At 33.5% G+C, this 17934-nt stretch overlaps 2 protein-coding genes and 1 pseudogene across 2 annotated transcripts in view; 1 reads left to right on the top strand and 2 right to left on the bottom strand.

Annotated features, from left to right (window-relative positions):
- Nucleotides 1–2869, bottom strand: LOC109334497 (annotated as a pseudogene).
- Nucleotides 1–17934, bottom strand: part of LOC109334498 (pentatricopeptide repeat-containing protein At3g53360, mitochondrial-like) — a 22924-nt gene continuing 4990 nt past the window's right edge. Inside the window, exon 2 of the transcript XR_002106107.1 lies at nt 1–188. The gene's annotated coding sequence lies outside the window, so the exon portion shown is untranslated. The remainder of the gene's footprint in view (nt 189–17934) is intronic.
- LOC109334499 (protein IQ-DOMAIN 1) lies at nt 12660–16659 on the top strand. The gene is made up of 6 exons (XM_019570314.1): nt 12660–12821; nt 13571–13670; nt 13762–14073; nt 14541–14762; nt 14850–14969; nt 15541–16659. Exons 2-6 carry the CDS (start codon nt 13596–13598, stop codon nt 16231–16233), a joined length of 1422 nt encoding a protein of 473 aa, XP_019425859.1. The 5' UTR covers nt 12660–12821; nt 13571–13595; the 3' UTR covers nt 16234–16659.

A 17934-nucleotide genomic window follows, 5' to 3' on the forward strand; every position in this document is an offset into this window, starting at 1 on the left:
TTGGGGGTATGAAATTTAATGCCATATCATATGTAACGATCTTATTCAGCTAAAAGTGAAGATGGAATACACAAGATATTACTTTGAATAATATCATACCCCAGATAATCAATGCCAATGTCTGATGTATATCTTGTTTAAGTAAAATCCTGGATCGCCTATCTTGAATAGTTTAGTTTCAGAAGAATCTACTTGCGGTCTACAATCAAAATTGCGGCTACAATATTGTGGTTTAGGCAATCTCTACAACTACAATTGCATCCACATTTTCCTACGTTGAGGTAAATGCAACATAATCGGGACCAATTGGGCTTGGCTTCAAATACACAATGTGATATGAGCCCCACTAAATGTTAATGTCTAACATGTGGCAAGGATCATAACCATCATCAAGCATCAGCAACCATAACTCTTCAAGCATTGTGTAGATTGTACCCCTTTGTGGATGTGAAGTATCTTCTGAGAAGAAAATATGGATCTTATCCTTAACTTCTATCCAACTCTGACCGGGAACCTTTTGCAAACCCATTTGTTTCATCAAGCTCCTAAATTTGGCAACTTCTTCCCAATTTCCAGCAGAAGCATGTATATTACAAAGTAGCACTAGCACAGAAGAATTGGAAGGATCGAGTTTTAGTATATTTTCTGCAGCACGCTTCGCAATGTCAACATTACCATGAATTTTACAAGAAGCAAGGAGAGTTTTCCATGTAGTAATATCAGGATCAAATCTTGTTTTCTTAATAAAAGCCTATGCCTCATACAAGCATCCGGCACGAGCAAGCAAATCAACCATGCAAGAGAAGTGCTCTCTTGTTGGTATAATCCCTTGTTCCAATTCCATCGATGTAAACAATTGCAGACCTTCCTCCACCAATCCAACATGACTGCATGCACTTAGACCCCCAAATATGTGACCTCATTAGGCTGAACACCAAGCTTCCTCATCATTCTAAAGAGATTAAGAGCTTCATGTCCAAGTCCAAACTGAGCATATCCAACAATTAAACTACTCCATGAGACAATATCCGGGTTCTGGGTCGAATTGAAAACATCTTGAGCATGTTTAAGTGATCCACACTTTGCATACATGTCAATCAATCCATTTCTTACAGAAACATCAAACACAAGTCCACTTTTAACACAATAGCAATGGACTTGATTCCCAACTTCTAGACATGCTAATTCTGCACCAGTTCCTAATAAGTTAGTTATGGTGATACTGTCAGGCTTATAATCAGAACGAAGCATTAATTTAAATAATCTAAAAGCCTCCTCTGCTTGTTTGTGCTGCAAGCATGCTGAAAGAATTGCATTCCAAGAAACTATATTGGCATTCTCACTTACATCTTTGAAAACATTAAAGGCATCGGGTAGATTTGAGCACTTTGTGTACATGGTTAACAAAGAGTTGCTGACAGCTGCATCCTTATCAAATCCTATTTTGGTAATGTAAGAATGAATTTGCATCCCTTGGTTGAGTGCGACGGGGCTCCCACAAGCGCAAAGTAAGGAAAGAATGGTAATGCTGAGTGCGACGGGGCTCCCACAAGCGCAAAGTAAGGAGAGAAGGGTAATGTTGTCTGGAATCAATCTCATATGTATCATCTGACGGAAAAAAGATATGGCTTCGTTGGCGTCACCACTGTCAGCAAATGCTGCAATAATTGCATTCCATGACACTAAATCAGGGTTTTCAATCTGATGAAATGCTACTTTTGCTGAAGGCAAGAGTCCAAATTTTGCATACATGTCACAAAGGGAGCATCCAACAAAAATATTCCTCCCTAGACCAAATTTAGTAGACACTCCATGTATTTGCCTTCCAAATTCTGGTTCTACAAAGCTGCTACAAGCACTGAAAACACTGCCAAATATAAATTCATTAGGCTGATAAACACCTTGAGTGAGCATATCTATGAAAAGATATACATCTTTTATCCCATACCCAAGTTGGGTAAACCTAGTAATTATGGAACCCCAAGAAACTAAATCCTTTGTAGCAATTGTAGTAAACACATCTGATGCCTGAGAAATTTGTCCAAACTTTGTATACATTGAAATAAGAGCATTTTGTGCAACTATGTGATGACCAAATCCTGTTTTCATGACATGGGCATGCAGTTGCATCCCTAAATTTATATCACCCGAAATGGAGCAAGCCTTAATTATACTTCCAAAGGTTATCTGGTCTGGGAAATGACCTGATCGCAGCATTTGAATATACATGATGATGGCATCATTCTCTTGACCATTCTGTGAGTATCCAGAAATCACTAAGGTCCAAGAGATCACATTTTGTAGCTGCATTGCATCAAAAACTTTTCTAGCATCCCTCAAAGAACCACATTTTCCATACATATTAAGAATATGATTTTGGAGAACAATGTCTGGTTGATAGCTGGATTTTAAAATGCGATCATGGATTTTCCTACTGTATTCAAGGGATCTAAAGTTGGTCCAGGCCAAGACTAAATTCGTATATGTGCTTGGTTCTAATTGGATACTTGGATTCTTTAGATAGAAATCAAGTGCTTCCTTGTAATGGTGTTGCTTACACATCCAGCTGATGTAGCTGTTGCTTGATAACTCTGTACTGAGACTGGAGAAAAGTGTAGATCGTACAAGAGGTCTTACATGACTACATATACATCAAACTTGCCTTTGAAAGATCATGGACATGGAATATCTAAAAACCAAGACAAGTAAACAGATTTTGGAATTGACAAAGTTATTCGGTAGATGGTTTCAGGACAATATCGTCAGGAGTGGTCATCAACGAGCGTTTCTGATTAAGGAAACAAAAAAACCCATAATTGGATTAAATGAGGATACAGCGAGTACATCTGTAAAGCCATGTAAGAAACGGTGCCATTAGCTACAGATTCCATCTTGGTCTACCTCCTCTAATTATATGAACTCAAGAACCAGAAGCCACTAGTGTTTGATTTTGATGTTCTGTACAATAAAATTCACTTTTCACAACAACGACATCAAAGTTACTAGAAGCCATCCACAAATCCGAGAACATCACCTATGAGTCCGAGATACCTATGCAGTTCATGCTGTGAGACAAACAAACTGATATGCAAATTTATTCAACCCCATCATCAATAAGCAAGTGGAAGCTTCATTCTGCAGCCACCAATCATATAACATATTTTATCAACTTAAGGCATTGTGAAGTAACAATGAGGAGAGAAAAAACCATCAATCTAAATGGCCCATTTAGAATGGTTCAGCTACTAATCTCCTATTATATATCATCAAATTTAAGCAACTAAAAACATGTTGTATTTTTTCTCTCAAAATTCAATGCATTCACATGAATATGAATCATGTGAATCACTAATTCTGTAATTTCATGCTAACCCTCTTGGTGACCATTTCTCAAACAGAGAGTATGCAAGAAAATTATAACTACATATATTGGTTCCAATTATATACATGAATATGTTTTAACAAACCCATCAATATAACAGCATAGAGAAAATTAATAGGTGAATATTTATAAATAAATAAAAACTTTGCACGGTAAAATAAGATAATTGAAAATAACGCACCTGAAAAGAAAACAACCTCTTATTCTGAGTGCACCTAAACATTAGAAACCAAACAACAGTAACACACATCACACGTATGAAATAATACTATTTTCCACTCAAAAGCATTGCATGCCTAAGCAAATACAAATTTTATACTTTTTGTTTTTATTTTCAGGAGGAAAAAAAATATCTACTGATATGACAATATCTTTACATCATATTATATATCATTTATCTTTAATCATTATTAAATAAAATTATAAAAAAATAATAATACAGATAAATAATATAGAGATTGACTTACGTATAAATATTACACTCTTTTGTTGATATATTTTTCTTCTTCTCAAGAGAAAATTGCATTTCTTGCAGTGGGTGAATGATAGTTAGATTTTAGCCCAAGGGAGACATGACAAAATAGTAAAATATGACTTTACCTAATACAAATGTATTTAAATAACATATCAACAACAAAAATGTAATATTTATACATTTTTATTACAAATATTTATACATAATTATATTATTAATCATTTATTTATATTTTTTAAAGAGTTAAAGATAGTTGAAAAGAAATAATAAATAATAAATTGACAAAATATAAAACCTTTATATTATTAGTATGCTCATTGTAGTGACTAAATCATAAATATTCATTATCCAACATTCAGACGAAGAAAAAACAATAGATTTTATTACAAATATAAATAAATTATGTATGATCGTGATAAGGATGGAAATGGTAATCCTATGAATTACAAGATAACTCGAAGAATTATTGGATAGAAACAAGAAATCCTATAGAAGGAAAGGATTTCGAGATGTTTTATTGAGTTGAAAGATTGAAAGATTATAAAAAGAATGTTAATTCTGTAAAAAAAAAATGGAATGAATCCCCTAAAACAGTTGCAGTTGTTATTTATAGTTAATTGAACAACTACCAACTGCCAAAACAGTTAAAACTGCCAAAAAAGAACAGATACGGAAAATGCAGTAGAATATGTAAATTGTACATAAAAGAGTATTCATTTCCACCACTCAGCCAACGGTAACCATTTAAGCCATTGTAGAGGAGTATCAGAACACATGCAGCTCAAATAAGTTTCCAAGCACCTGTTCACTACTTCAAATTGACCATCTATTTGAGGGTGGTAAGAGGAAGACAACTGCAATTGGACACCTTGTAGTGAAAAAAGATCCTGCCAAAAGTTGCTGATAAAAACATGATCCTTGCCACTTGTAATTGAAACTGGATAGCCATGGAGCTTAAAAACATTATCCAAGAATGATTGAGCAGCAATTGCAAAAATATATGGATGATTTAAGGCCATGAAATGTGCAGTCTTACTCAACCTGTCAACAACCACAAAAATGACTTGTTTGCCAAAAGAAACAGGTAGTCCTTCTATGAAGTCCATAGTAATATGCTGCCATACTTGCTCTGGTATATGCAAAGTTTGAAGTAGCCCTGGAGAAGCAGTGGTTTCATATTTGCATTGTTGACAAATCTGACATTTCATAATAAATTATTTTACATCTTTATTTAGTCCTTTCCTAAAAAACAACAGATTTTAGTCTTTGAATAGTGGCTTTCCTCCTAGAATGACCCCCTGTTGTAGTAGTGTGTAGCCACTGCAAGATATCCTCTCTAAGCTAGACATCTTGCCAACTACCAACTTACCTTTTTTCCTAAGTTCATCATGGAGCCAAGTGTAATGCTTATGAGAAGAAGGATCTTTTTGAAGCTGATTCTTCAGTCTAAGCAAGCTTTCATCATTGTTCTAAGATTTCTTGATTCTCTCAACTAATGCATAATCAACTTGATTGACTACCAAAGCATTGCAAGTATCCATTCTGGACAAGGCATCAGCTGCTATATTTTCCTTGCCCTGTTTGTATTCAATTGCAAAATCAAATTCCATCAATTTAACCAACCATTTTTGTTGAAAAACAATGGTTAATCTCTAGTCAAGCATATACTTCAGGCTTCTATGATCAGTTTTGATGATAAAATGCATATTCAACAAATAATGTCTCAACTTCTGAACAGCAAAAACCACTGCCATTAGCTCCTTTTCATAAGTAGATTCATATTGTTGTTGAAGATTCAATGCCATGCTAACATAAGCAATTGGATGGTGATCCTGCATCAACATAGCCTCTAATCCAACGCCTGAAGCATCAACTTATACCACAAAGGTTTTTGAAAAATCAGGCAAGGCAAGCACATGTGTTGTCACTAGCAATTGTTTAAGCTTTAGGAATGAACTTTTAGCTTCATTTGTCCACGAAAAGTTGTCCTTCCTTAACATTTCAGTTAAGGGCTTAGCCACACATTCATAGCCTTTAACAAACCTTCTGTAGTACCCTGCTAACCCTAGAAAACCCCTCAATTGTTTCAGTGTTTGAGGTAAATGTCATTCTTTAACAGAAGCCACCTTTGCAGGATCAGTAGAGACACCTTCTTTAGAGATAAAGTGCCCCAAATATTCAACCTTTTCCACCCCCAAAAAAAACATTTAGATTTCTTGGCAAACAAAATCTTTTCCTCCATTAGCATTAGAACCCTTGTGAGATGCTCTAAGTGTTCATGCAATGATTTACTATAGATAAGTATATCATTGAAAAAAACTAACAAAACTTTCGAAGGAACTTACTAAAAATAGCATTCATAAGTCCTTGGAATGTTGCAGGTGCATTTGTCAATCCAAATGGAATTACTAGATATTCATAACGAACTCCGTGAGTTCTGAATGTTGTTTTATGTATATTAGGTGGGTCCATTCTAACTTGATGATATCCAGATCTAAGATCAAGCTTAGAGAAAGTTGTGGAGTCATGTAACTCATCCATAAGATCCTCTACTAATGGAATAGGAAATTTATCCTTGATAGTGCCTTTGTTCAACTCCCTATAATATCACACATAGCCTCCAAGAGCCATCTTTTTTACCCACTAACACCACTAGACTTTGCATATGGGTTGCTACTATTTTGAATGATGCCTGAATCCAGCATCTCTTGCACCAACTTATCAATAATGTCTTTTTTATGCTTATCATATCTATACAACCTCTTATTTACTAGATTGCTCCCCTGGATAAGTGGAATTGTGTGGTTGTGTCCCATTCTCATAGGTGGCAACTGGGAAGTTTCTGCAAAAATTCCAAGGAACTTGTCAATTGCTTGAGCAAGTTGTAATGTTATTTGTAGCTGCTCTACATGAGTAGTAAGGGATTGTAACAACCCTCCTTCCTTAGTGCATACTTGTAGCATAGATAATTAAACACCCTCTGGCAAAACCTTCTCTAATTGTTGCTTCTTGATTGTTTTAACACTATTTGTGGTGGAACCTCTAAGAACATGCCTTCTACCATGGATATTAAAGTTCATAGTCAATTTATCAAAATTCCAAGTAATGACTCCTAATTTCACCAACCACTCCACTCCCAATACCACATCACAACACCCCAAGGGAATAAGCATCACAAATGAAGTAAAAGTGGTGTGTTGTGTAGTCCAAGAAAAATTTATCACCACAACTAATATTTGCAACTTATTTCCATCAGCAATAGTGACCATTAAAGGTTCCAAATGTTCAACCTTGCATACAATTACCTTAGCTTTCTGGATATCCAAAAAATTATGGGTGCTTCCACTATCTATCAAAATGTGCAAAGGTTTTTTGTGATAATGATATGTAACCTTCATAGTTCTAAAACTTAGCATGCCTGTGAGAGCATTGACAGAAATCTGTGGTTCACCATATTCATGTCCTGCAGACTTAGGTTCCCACTCAACATATTCATCTGTATCATTGTCCTCCACTTCCATTATATGTATCTGAAGCTTCTTATGAGACAAACAATACCCTGGTGTGTATGGAGCATTACAAAAAATAACATAACCCTTTTTCCATTCTCTCATTCATGTAGGCTGGAGTCAGACTTTTATTAGGTCTGTTCTTAGGCTTCAAAGATTCTCCTTGTGCTTCAACACCAGTAACAGGCTTTGGAAGAAGACTAGGTTTTGTACTAGTAACAAGCCTATTGATCTTAGCAGGATATTGCAACATGGATGTTTGATTGTTAGCAGACTCATAGAGCTTAGCTAAGGTGAAAGCCTTCCTAACAGATTGAGGTTGAAACATCCTCACCATCATTTGAACATCTTGTTTTAGCCCACCCAAGAAACAACTTAGAACATACTCTTTAGACAACTCCAGTCTTGTGATTATTGCATCGAATTCTTCATGATACTCAACCATAGTAGCTTTTTGTCTTAGATTCATGAGTTCAACCATATGATCATCACAAACATCACCAAATCTTTCAATCAAGATCTTTACATACTCACTCCAATTTGGCCAAGAACTTGTCCATGGAGACTTAACAAAGGCATGGTGCCATTGTAAAGCTCGACCTTCAAAGTGAACCACCGCCAATTTCACCTTGAATTCATCAGGTGAGGCATCAATCAAAAAGTACGTTTCACATTGCTAAACCCACTGATTCACCTTATCTCAATTAAAATGAGGAAAATCAATTCTTGACAACCTAGTTCCACAAGAATAGTGTGAATTGCTATGTTGCTCACCTGGTGGACCAGACCTAGAGCGTGCAGAATCTTCCACACCATCGTTGTTATGCTTCATCAACTCTTCCATCGTCAATTTCAGTGATTCACTTAGGGATTTCTGAATAGAACCAGCAAGCTCCATCATCTTGGAGTCAATCTTGGCAGACATTCTACTTTCCAACCTTTCTTCCACTTCTCTTAAAGAAGCTTGACTCCTAATAGATTCCGCCATTGAAGCGTGTTTGTGGCCAAGGAACAACCAAATCTGATACCAATTGATAAGGATGGAAACGGTAATTCTAGGAATTACAAGATAACTCGAAGAATTATTGGATAGAAACAGGAAATCCTATAGAAGGAAAGGATTTCGAGATGTGTTATTGAGTTGAAAGATTGAAAAATTACAAGAAGAATGTTAATTCTATAAAAAAAATGGAATGAATCCCCTAAAACAGTTGCAGTTGCTATTTATAGCTAACTGAACAACTACCAACTGCCAAAACTGCCAAAAAAGGAAAGATACAGAAAATGCAACAGAATATGTAAATTGTACATATATGAGTATTCGTAACTAACTGAAAAGACACCTTACCCATGTTAGCAAACCCTATATATATATATATATATATATATATATCAATTATCTTATTTGTTAGGTCCCACATGGCTCTGTATTTCACCTAGAGGGGATGAATAAGTGATATCATAATTACCATTGCTCGATTAACAAAAAGATTTTACAAATTTTCTTACTATTTAATCAATTAACCACAAATATAATCGATTAACTTGTTGTACATATAATTGATTAACTCAAAAACCTAATCGATTATTCATTTCTTGTTCTTTGAAAAACAGTTTTCTTTAATCTCCAACGTTACCAAGATTAAAGTAAACTTATATACACTATTACAGATGATTAAGCACAGTAAATGTACATAACAGAATATGCAAATAACTCAGAATAATATGCATGTCAAGTTAAGTAAATCAAGTAATATGGAAACGTAAAGAGATAAGAGTTAAGAAGAATGAGACACGACTTTTATCCTAGTTCATTTGCTTGTCTACAACCAAACTACATCCAAACATCCCCTTCTGATCTTGAAAGATTTTTCTTCGCTATGAAACTAAAACCAATGTATTTACAAATACGCTTTCCAATTCGACACTTCTATAAGCGTTCTTTTCTTGAACTCTAAGCCAAGCAATGCGACTTAACCTTCTCTCGCCTCTTTCAGATACCTCACCTACTCGCAATTCGTCCTAGCCCATTCTTGCTTCTCTTCAAGACTCTTGTATAAGTGGTGAAGATAACTACCTATCTGCAACTAGGATTTTCCCAAATCAATCTTCTATCAATGGTGATACTAAACACACCAATAAAATATATTTATGTCAATGTCCAAAGTTAACAAGTTGTTACATATATGTATGTTGAATATACAATCTTCCACAATCTAAGAACCATTGTACAAGTCTCACAAACTCATAATATAAAAATGTGAGATATATGGTTTCTTTGCAAGATTTTACAATATGCTTCTTTGATAATCTTTCTAAAGATTCATAAAGATTCTCTATTTTTTCTCTTTTTCAAAAACACTTTGAAAATCTCTCTTTTGATATGAAAGTGTAAGAGCAATATGATTTTCAAAAATATGTGATTTTCGGAAATATGTGATTTTCGGAAATATGTGTTTTTCGTTATTGTATGTTATGAGCAAAACGAAAAAACTTGGGTTAATATACAATTTTGTTTTTTTGGTGTAGGTAATCGATTATCACTTAATCTATTCGATTATCAATTCTTTAAAATTCAAGAAACCTTAAATTGTAATTAACATTAATCGATTAAACTCATACTTAATTCATTAACGGGTTCCCAATTTTTCATTGCTTAATTGATTAAAATAACTCTTAATTGAGTAACGTGTTTTTGAAAAAGATATTTCAACGTGATATGAACCTCTTACATGATTTGTAAAAATATGATGCATGACTTTGAATGATGTATGATTTAAAATTATTTTAAATACATCAAAATCATATGATTATGTATTTATGCATGTGTATGTAAATCATGTAAGTCTCATTTTAGTTATGATCGATTTTAGGTTGTGAGACTTCCATTAAGGTTCATCCTAGCCTATACTCTTTCTAAGCAAACATCTTAAGACGTAATAAAAATATAAAAACACTTAGGTTCTAGATCTTCTTGAATGCTTTAACTTGAGTCTGGACTTTTGACTTTGTTGTTTGTTGATTTATTCATATCTTCAAGCTTGTCCTTGATATACAACATTTATCCTTGACTTTGTTGTTACTCTTTTGTCCTCAACAATCTTTGTTGTCGATTTTTGTCTTTATCAACATTTATATTCATGAAAATCTATGTAATGCATCTCTATTGGAATTCTTTATTCAATAAATTAAATATATGTGAATATTGGCCTAATTAGTAAATATTTTCATCCTTAGCTGATGACAAACCGTTGAGGGGCATGTATATTGATATATTGTCATGTAAATGGATGTTCGGTAATGGTACCTAAATACGCATAAATATAGTAGAAATAAAGGTATGCAAAAAGTAAATAAATAAATACCATAATATATATGTATTTTTAGTGTAAAGATTTACATTCACTTGTCTACCATTTATTTATATTACTTTTATTTAATAGTCATTAATAATTAAATATAGATTATAGATTATAAATACTTACTTTTTTCTCTTAAATGAAAATAAAATCAAAGAGAATTCAGATAAGGGGTGTGGTTTTTTGTGGCAGTTCACGTGACTGCACGTCTACCTTTAAAGCCTTTCACGTGTTATGTAAATATTAATTTTAAGGGGTATGCATGAGTTGGTTTATATAAGGGAAGTGAGGATTAAAAGTTATATTATAAATGTATTTTATAATTCCAAACTTCTATTTTTCTTCTATTATCCTTCAATAATTAATTCAAAAACAAATTTTAAAGGTTCATTTGTGAGTTGGATTTTAAAGAGAAATGAAGATAAATAAAATATTTGAGGCTCATGCAAACCTACACTAATAATATGTAAGGCATAACATGAATTTTTTTACATGTATACATTGGCTTAGAACTTAAAAGTTACAATCTTGGTACAACTCATGTGAGAGTTAACTTATGAAGATATTTATGAACTACATATACTTATAAGAGTTAGTTCAACAAGTTATCACTGTCTATAAGGAAGAACACCAAGAAAACTTAAAACACTAATATTTCAGAAAAAGGGTGGAGACTATGAATGTTCCCACTGTCATTCCATATCTCCTACCTTGTATAATTTTTTTATATTCCTTACTTTTTTTTGATAAAGAATTAATCATTTTTAGGATTTGTGGTTGTCTTTCCAACAAATGTTGCTCCTAAGATTCGAATCATTTTTAGGGTTTGAAACCTTACATCGTTAGACTAATATCTTGTTGATCTCTAGTATGAAATTTGATTGGGTAACTTTAAATTATATTATTGTGGAGAATTTAAGTTATCAAATATTGATATAATAATATGAAATTACTGTAATTATCAGAATTATCTTTTAAAATCACTTGAGGGTGCATCAGTTATCATCAATGAAGCCTCATTCTGTTGACATGAAACCCCACTATTTTGACATGATAGTTAGTTTTATGCATAAATTTAAAGCACACGCTAATTACATGACTAATTAATATTTCATTAAGATCATTTATTAGTAATTAATCATAATTATCTACAAGCAACACCTTTTGATTCAAGTGGTAAGTACCTTACATATTAAGTTATTAATTTTGACTAAAAATAGTTGTCGTTTGACTACTTAACTAAGTTTCTGTATTCAATTAAATTGATTGAGATTTATTTTAGTTTCTGACATGTATCTTTGCTTGTTCGAGCCGGAAACATCCACAGGTACGTGAGATTAACTCTTCCGGCGAATATTTTTTCCACCCACAAGACTTGAACCTGAGACCTTGTTTAAGGGAATCAAATATGTATCACTTGAACTCACGCTCGTTGATCAATTGGTTGAGATTGAATGCACATTCATAAATAAAAAGTCTCAACCAAGGTTTTTAATAATCCAGATATATCTAATTAGATTACTTCAAGTCTTCATAACAACATTCATAGCAACACACAGTTTCATTATGTTCATTATCAACCTAAAAAAAGAAGATTAAATTATTAACTAATTAAATATGAGTGTAATATATATATATATTGACATTGTAAAAATTTATATATAGTAATATATTATTTATTATTTATTTGTACTATTTTTATCTAAGAGTCAATAATAATTAAAAATGAATGACATTATGAAAAAATTCTTACATATGTCATACATCATTTTCTAATTAAATATTACTACTACATGATTAAAAAATATTTGACTTTATTATAAATATTTTCACTTAAAATTACTAAATAAATAGGATAAAAGATATTGGGGCCCACCCAAGTAGCAGTATACCGGTTGGTCCCATAATTCAAAGCCTGTGTTGACATTTGGCAAGATCTGATTTTTCCCTGTTTTACAGCACATGCCAAGTTTCACTGATCACAAAAAAGATGTTGTTAATTGCAACTCTGATCTTCAAGTTTCAATCTTTTTGTTGAGTTGAAAATTGGGTCAGAAGCAGAATTTTGAGATCTGTCACTTAGTTTTCAGTTTCAGGTATTCTCATTTTCCCATCTTCATAGCCATTGCACTTCCTTTTTTACTCATTCATTTATGTGTAATTAATTCTCTGTTTTTCTGTAAATTTTGAGAATTTATAGATTATATCTCAGCTTTGACTAGAAGCCTAGTGTGATTAATTTAGGTAGATAAATTTGCATTATAGGGAAGATGCCAATAGGGAGATAAATTAGTATTTTTATTGTTTTGATTCAATGTTTTTTATGGAAAGACAATTATTATTTATAAGCCTCTTGTTTGGTTTTCATAACATGATTTGCTTTCATTTATGTGGTAGAATTAATACAGAATTCTAAAAAATCTATATTATGTTCATGATGAATTTCTCTTGCAGAAGCTTATTGCTCTTCTCCATTTCTAGAAAAATCGATGTTGTGTCGAAAGTAGGTCAATTTGTCATCTATCTTTATAGTTTTGTTTTCAACTTGATCATATAACATTTCTCTTCTCGATTTAGTAATTTTAAGTTGTTTTCCATTAGTCATGTTTGTCCCATCATTAGTTTTGTAGCTTTAAACTCATTGTTTAGTGTTAGACTGTTAGTGTTAAACAAATCATTAGTTTCCGAATTCAACGGCGCCAAAATTGTGAATTTGGTGAGAATTGTGTACCAAACTTGCTACTATTACTATATCAGTAGATGCCATTGGATAACCCTATTGAAAAATAAATTATTTTGGATCATGACATTTGAGGTGTTCAATATTTGCATTTTTTTTATGAAGGATCAAATTGAGGAATGCCAAGAAAATGGGGAAGAAGGGAAATTGGTTTTCTAGTGTGAAGAAAGCTCTCAGCCCTGATTCAAAGGACAAGAAAGAACAGGTTTGGATAATATATTAACATTTATATTTGAGTTATGTCATGTTTTTTGGAATGTTTCTTAAGTCTTATAGTGTTACGATTGCTTTCGCAGAAATCGAGTAAATCTAAGAAGAAATGGTCTGGGAAGAAAAAATTGGAGGCTTTAGGCTCATACTCAGGAACTGATAAAACATCACATCTTCCTCCACCAGATGAGATTAAATTAACTCACCATGAAAATGAAAACATTCATGATAATGTTGTTGAAGTTGCAACAACCATGGTTGCTGAGGAGCCTGTTCTAGTTCCTGCTGTTCAAACAACAGCTGCTAGTGTTGAAGGTGCTAAAATTGCTCGGTTTGCCGATAAACCAAGGGATGAAGTGGCAGCAATCAAGATTCAAACAGCTTTTCGGAGATACTTGGTATTGTTACAATTTTGATTTAAACCAATATAAATTACTATGTTCAATGTTCTTCATTCCTTCCCTCCCTCTGACTGAGTCATTTTTGTGATTAAATATCGTGTGCTTTAAGCAACACCTTTATTAAGTGCAACTTCAACTTATATGATTGGGGGCCAAGATGAACCTTGAATTCAACTCCACACAAATGAATGTATTCTTCTCCTTTACACAACACATAAGGCGCAATAAGGTAGGGTTGACATTGACAGCGAAAAAGTCATGAACTAACAATTCATTTAACAAGTGTATTTGTCGTGTCAGCATTTTGCATACAACGGGTTTGCATAGATTTTCATATTAAATGGAGGTCTTAGTACTAAACATAAATACAAGGGATGAGAGAGTAATTTACTCTAGAAGATTTTACTAAGCAAATTTTTTATTTGAATTCCTTCCAAACTAAACTTTCTTCGGAAAACATTTAGGCAAGAAGAGCATTGCGGGCTTTAAGAGGGCTGGCGAGGTTGAAATCATTGATGGCAGATCCCATTGTAAAACGTCAAGCCACGAGTACCCTCCGCTCTATGCAGACATTATCACGCGTGCAATCACAGATTCGTTCTAGGAGGATCAGAATGTTAGAAGAGAATCAAGCTCTGCAGAGACAGCTCTTACAGAGGCATGCAAACGAGCCTGAGAGTATGCAGGTAATTGACATTGAACAATTGTTATTTGACTATTTGACACGGATTGTGTTTGGATGTTTTCTAATTTGTTTCATATTGTCATAATAGATTGGAGGGGAATGGAATGATAGCTTACAATCTAAAGAACAAATTGAAGCCAAATTGCTAAGCAAGTATGAGGCTGCTATGAGAAGAGAAAGAGCATTGGCTTATGCATTCACTCGTCAGGTTTTCTATTTCTCTTATCAATTTTCACGAGAGGAAATGGACGAAAAAGTTTAAATTGAACTGGAAAGTGGAATCCTTTGGAAAATTGGCTGTCTTTGTTAGGATACAGTACATATAAATATCACATATTATAATAAATTACTAAAAGGGAGAACCCCAAGCATGCATGTTACATTGTTATCATACCAACTTTATTTGTTGTTTCCTTATCTCTTGTTACTCTTTTCCTCTGATGAAATTTGGCTTGACATATGCATGAACCCTTTTCTGTCTTGTCACTGTATTCAGGGCCATATATCCTATGGTTAAACCTTTGCATCCTCTCCTCTTTCAATGCCACTTTTTTGGGGTGCATAATCCAATGTTATGCTTGATCAAACTGTAGCGCATAACTTCTTTGATGGTTATCAATGGAAGTATTTAGTTACCTTAGATAAAATACAATGTTATATAGTGTGCCTATTCTATTTTGAATGAATAGCAGTGTACTTATGATTTGTCACAGTCACTAGTTCAAGTTCCTTGATTTTTCAAACAAATCTTGATAATCATAAAAGTCCTTATCTGACAGAAAAACGGGAAGAATACATGTAGATCTATAAATCCAATGTTCATGGATCCAACCAATCCAAGCTGGGGTTGGAGTTGGTTGGAACGATGGATGGCAGCGCAGAGTTGGGAGACCCATAGCCCGATGAATAAAGGTTTGAACGACCGCTCATCTGTACGAAGCTCAAGCCACAACATTACTGGTGCAGAAATCAGCAAATCATTTGTGCGTTTTCAGCTCAATTCTGAAAAGCATTCTCCAACAGGCAGCCAAAATCATGTCTCGCCCAACTTTCAGTCCCATCCAACTTCTTTCAAGCCACCTTCTCTGTCAGTTGCTATGAAACTGAAGAAGGCGATCTCAAAGGGAGGTTTGGTTATGGATGATGACTCCAAAAGCATGGTCAGTGTACAGTCAGACTTGTTCCGTAGGTATTCCATCCCGATTTCATCAGTGAGAGATAACGAGAGCCTTGCTATGTCTCCGCCCGTTCCAAGTTACATGGTGCCAACTCATTCTGCAAAAGCTAAGTCCAGGACACAAAGTCCATTAGCCACCGAAAATGGTCAAGCAGAGAAAGGATCCTTTGGGACTGCGAAGAAACCTCTTTCTTACCCTGCTTCACCTGCCATGCAAAAAAGGCATTCAGGTCCACCAAAGGTAGAAAGCAGCTTAGATGCAGAATTCACTATGAGCAATGGTGTGGCCAAATGATTATAAGGTAAAGCGTCATTTAGTCTCCGACGATATTAATGTCACCAATTAGGTTCTTGAAGGTTTTTTGTCACCAGTCAAGTCCTTGAAAAAATTGAAAGATTTCATCGGTGACTTAAGTCCCCAGAAGACTAGTTTGATGGCATTTTAAATCTTTGAAAGACTTATTGTTGAGGAAAAACTTTCAAGGATAGAATTGGTGACAGTGTTATATTTGAATGTGTAATTTGAAGGTTTACTAGTTGACTATATAACCAGAGTAAAATGATGGAAATCATTGAATAGGATGGGAAATATATCACTGAAGAAATAAATCAAAAGTTTATATGATTCGAGTGTTCCATTTATTTATTTATTTATCCCACTTATTATGTGTACCCTAAAGTTTCCTTGAAGCTATATTGATTTGAGGAGAAAATTGTTTTACTCAATATAATCATCTATTTGTATTTAGTTTCCCACTATTTGCCCTGAGAGGATGAAAGGTTGTCCATGATGGTTAGGGGTTTGTGTGGAAGTCCTTATTTTAGTTGAATCATCTTAGCATTGTGTACCAAAATATTTGGGCAAAAACACACTTTTATGATACGTTTAAATAAGCGTCCAAGGAAACTTTCATTCTCAGCAAACATTAGGAAAATAAATTTCTTTTTCTTAACCATTAGCCCCTTTACCTGCTGTTCGCCACTGCTGCTGCCTCATTGCCTTTGCTCAACCGTCGTTCACCACATTCGCCTAGTCGCTGCCATCGCGTTTAGCCCACCCAACATGATCTTTCAATGCACAAGATCGTTGTTCAATGCACAATTGTAGTGGTGAATGACAAATTTGAAGTTATGAAGGCTTTGCACATTGTAGGACAAGATTTTGATCCATCAAAATCTTGTCGTTTTCTACAATTCTGCATTATTAATGGAAAAGAAAAGATGCACTAGGAATGGCCTTTTAATTGAAGTTATGTATGTTCCTTTTACAGTTGAAGTTGTCACAATGTAAATGAATGGCCTTTTACTTGTTATATGAATTCATGGTACCTTTCTGTAATTAATTTGCATATTCTAGGACTGTATTTTGTTTCACCAATTCTCTTTTGTTATGTTAATTATGTACAATTTTTATTTGAATTTGCTTGGTGCTTAGGTGTAAGTATATATGGTTGGAGCTCCGTTATTATTAGAATAAATATCTATTTTGGTTCCTCAAAATTTTAAAATGTATCAATTTGGCCTCTCGGAATTTGAAAAATACAAAATAGTTCCTACAAATATCAAACGTGAGTCAAATTAATTATTTTTAGAATATTTTATGATACACATAGGAACTATTTTAACTTACATTTGTAATCACTAAATACTAATTAAAAAATTTGAGATTAAATTAGTACATACAATTTTTTTAAGGATTAAAGTGAGTATTTACACTTATTATATTCACGTTTTAATAATCACTAAGAAAGAAAGACTTTTTCAAGTTATCTGAAGTCAAGTCCCATTTGAATTTGTCTACTAACTTTCATGGATTGATTTCACATTGATAGGAAATTAAAACAGAAATTAATATAGCATTGACAAATACAGGAAATCCATGAATATTATTAAATTAGCCTTGGAAAATGTATATAACATTGGTAATCAACCATTGAAGGCAATACAGGATGGATAAGATTTACAAATTTCGACTATTCAATGTTCTAATCATTTT

The sequence above is a fragment of the Lupinus angustifolius genome, chromosome LG19, assembly GCF_001865875.1.
Source record: "Lupinus angustifolius cultivar Tanjil chromosome LG19, LupAngTanjil_v1.0, whole genome shotgun sequence".
Lineage (NCBI taxonomy): Eukaryota > Viridiplantae > Streptophyta > Magnoliopsida > Fabales > Fabaceae > Lupinus > Lupinus angustifolius.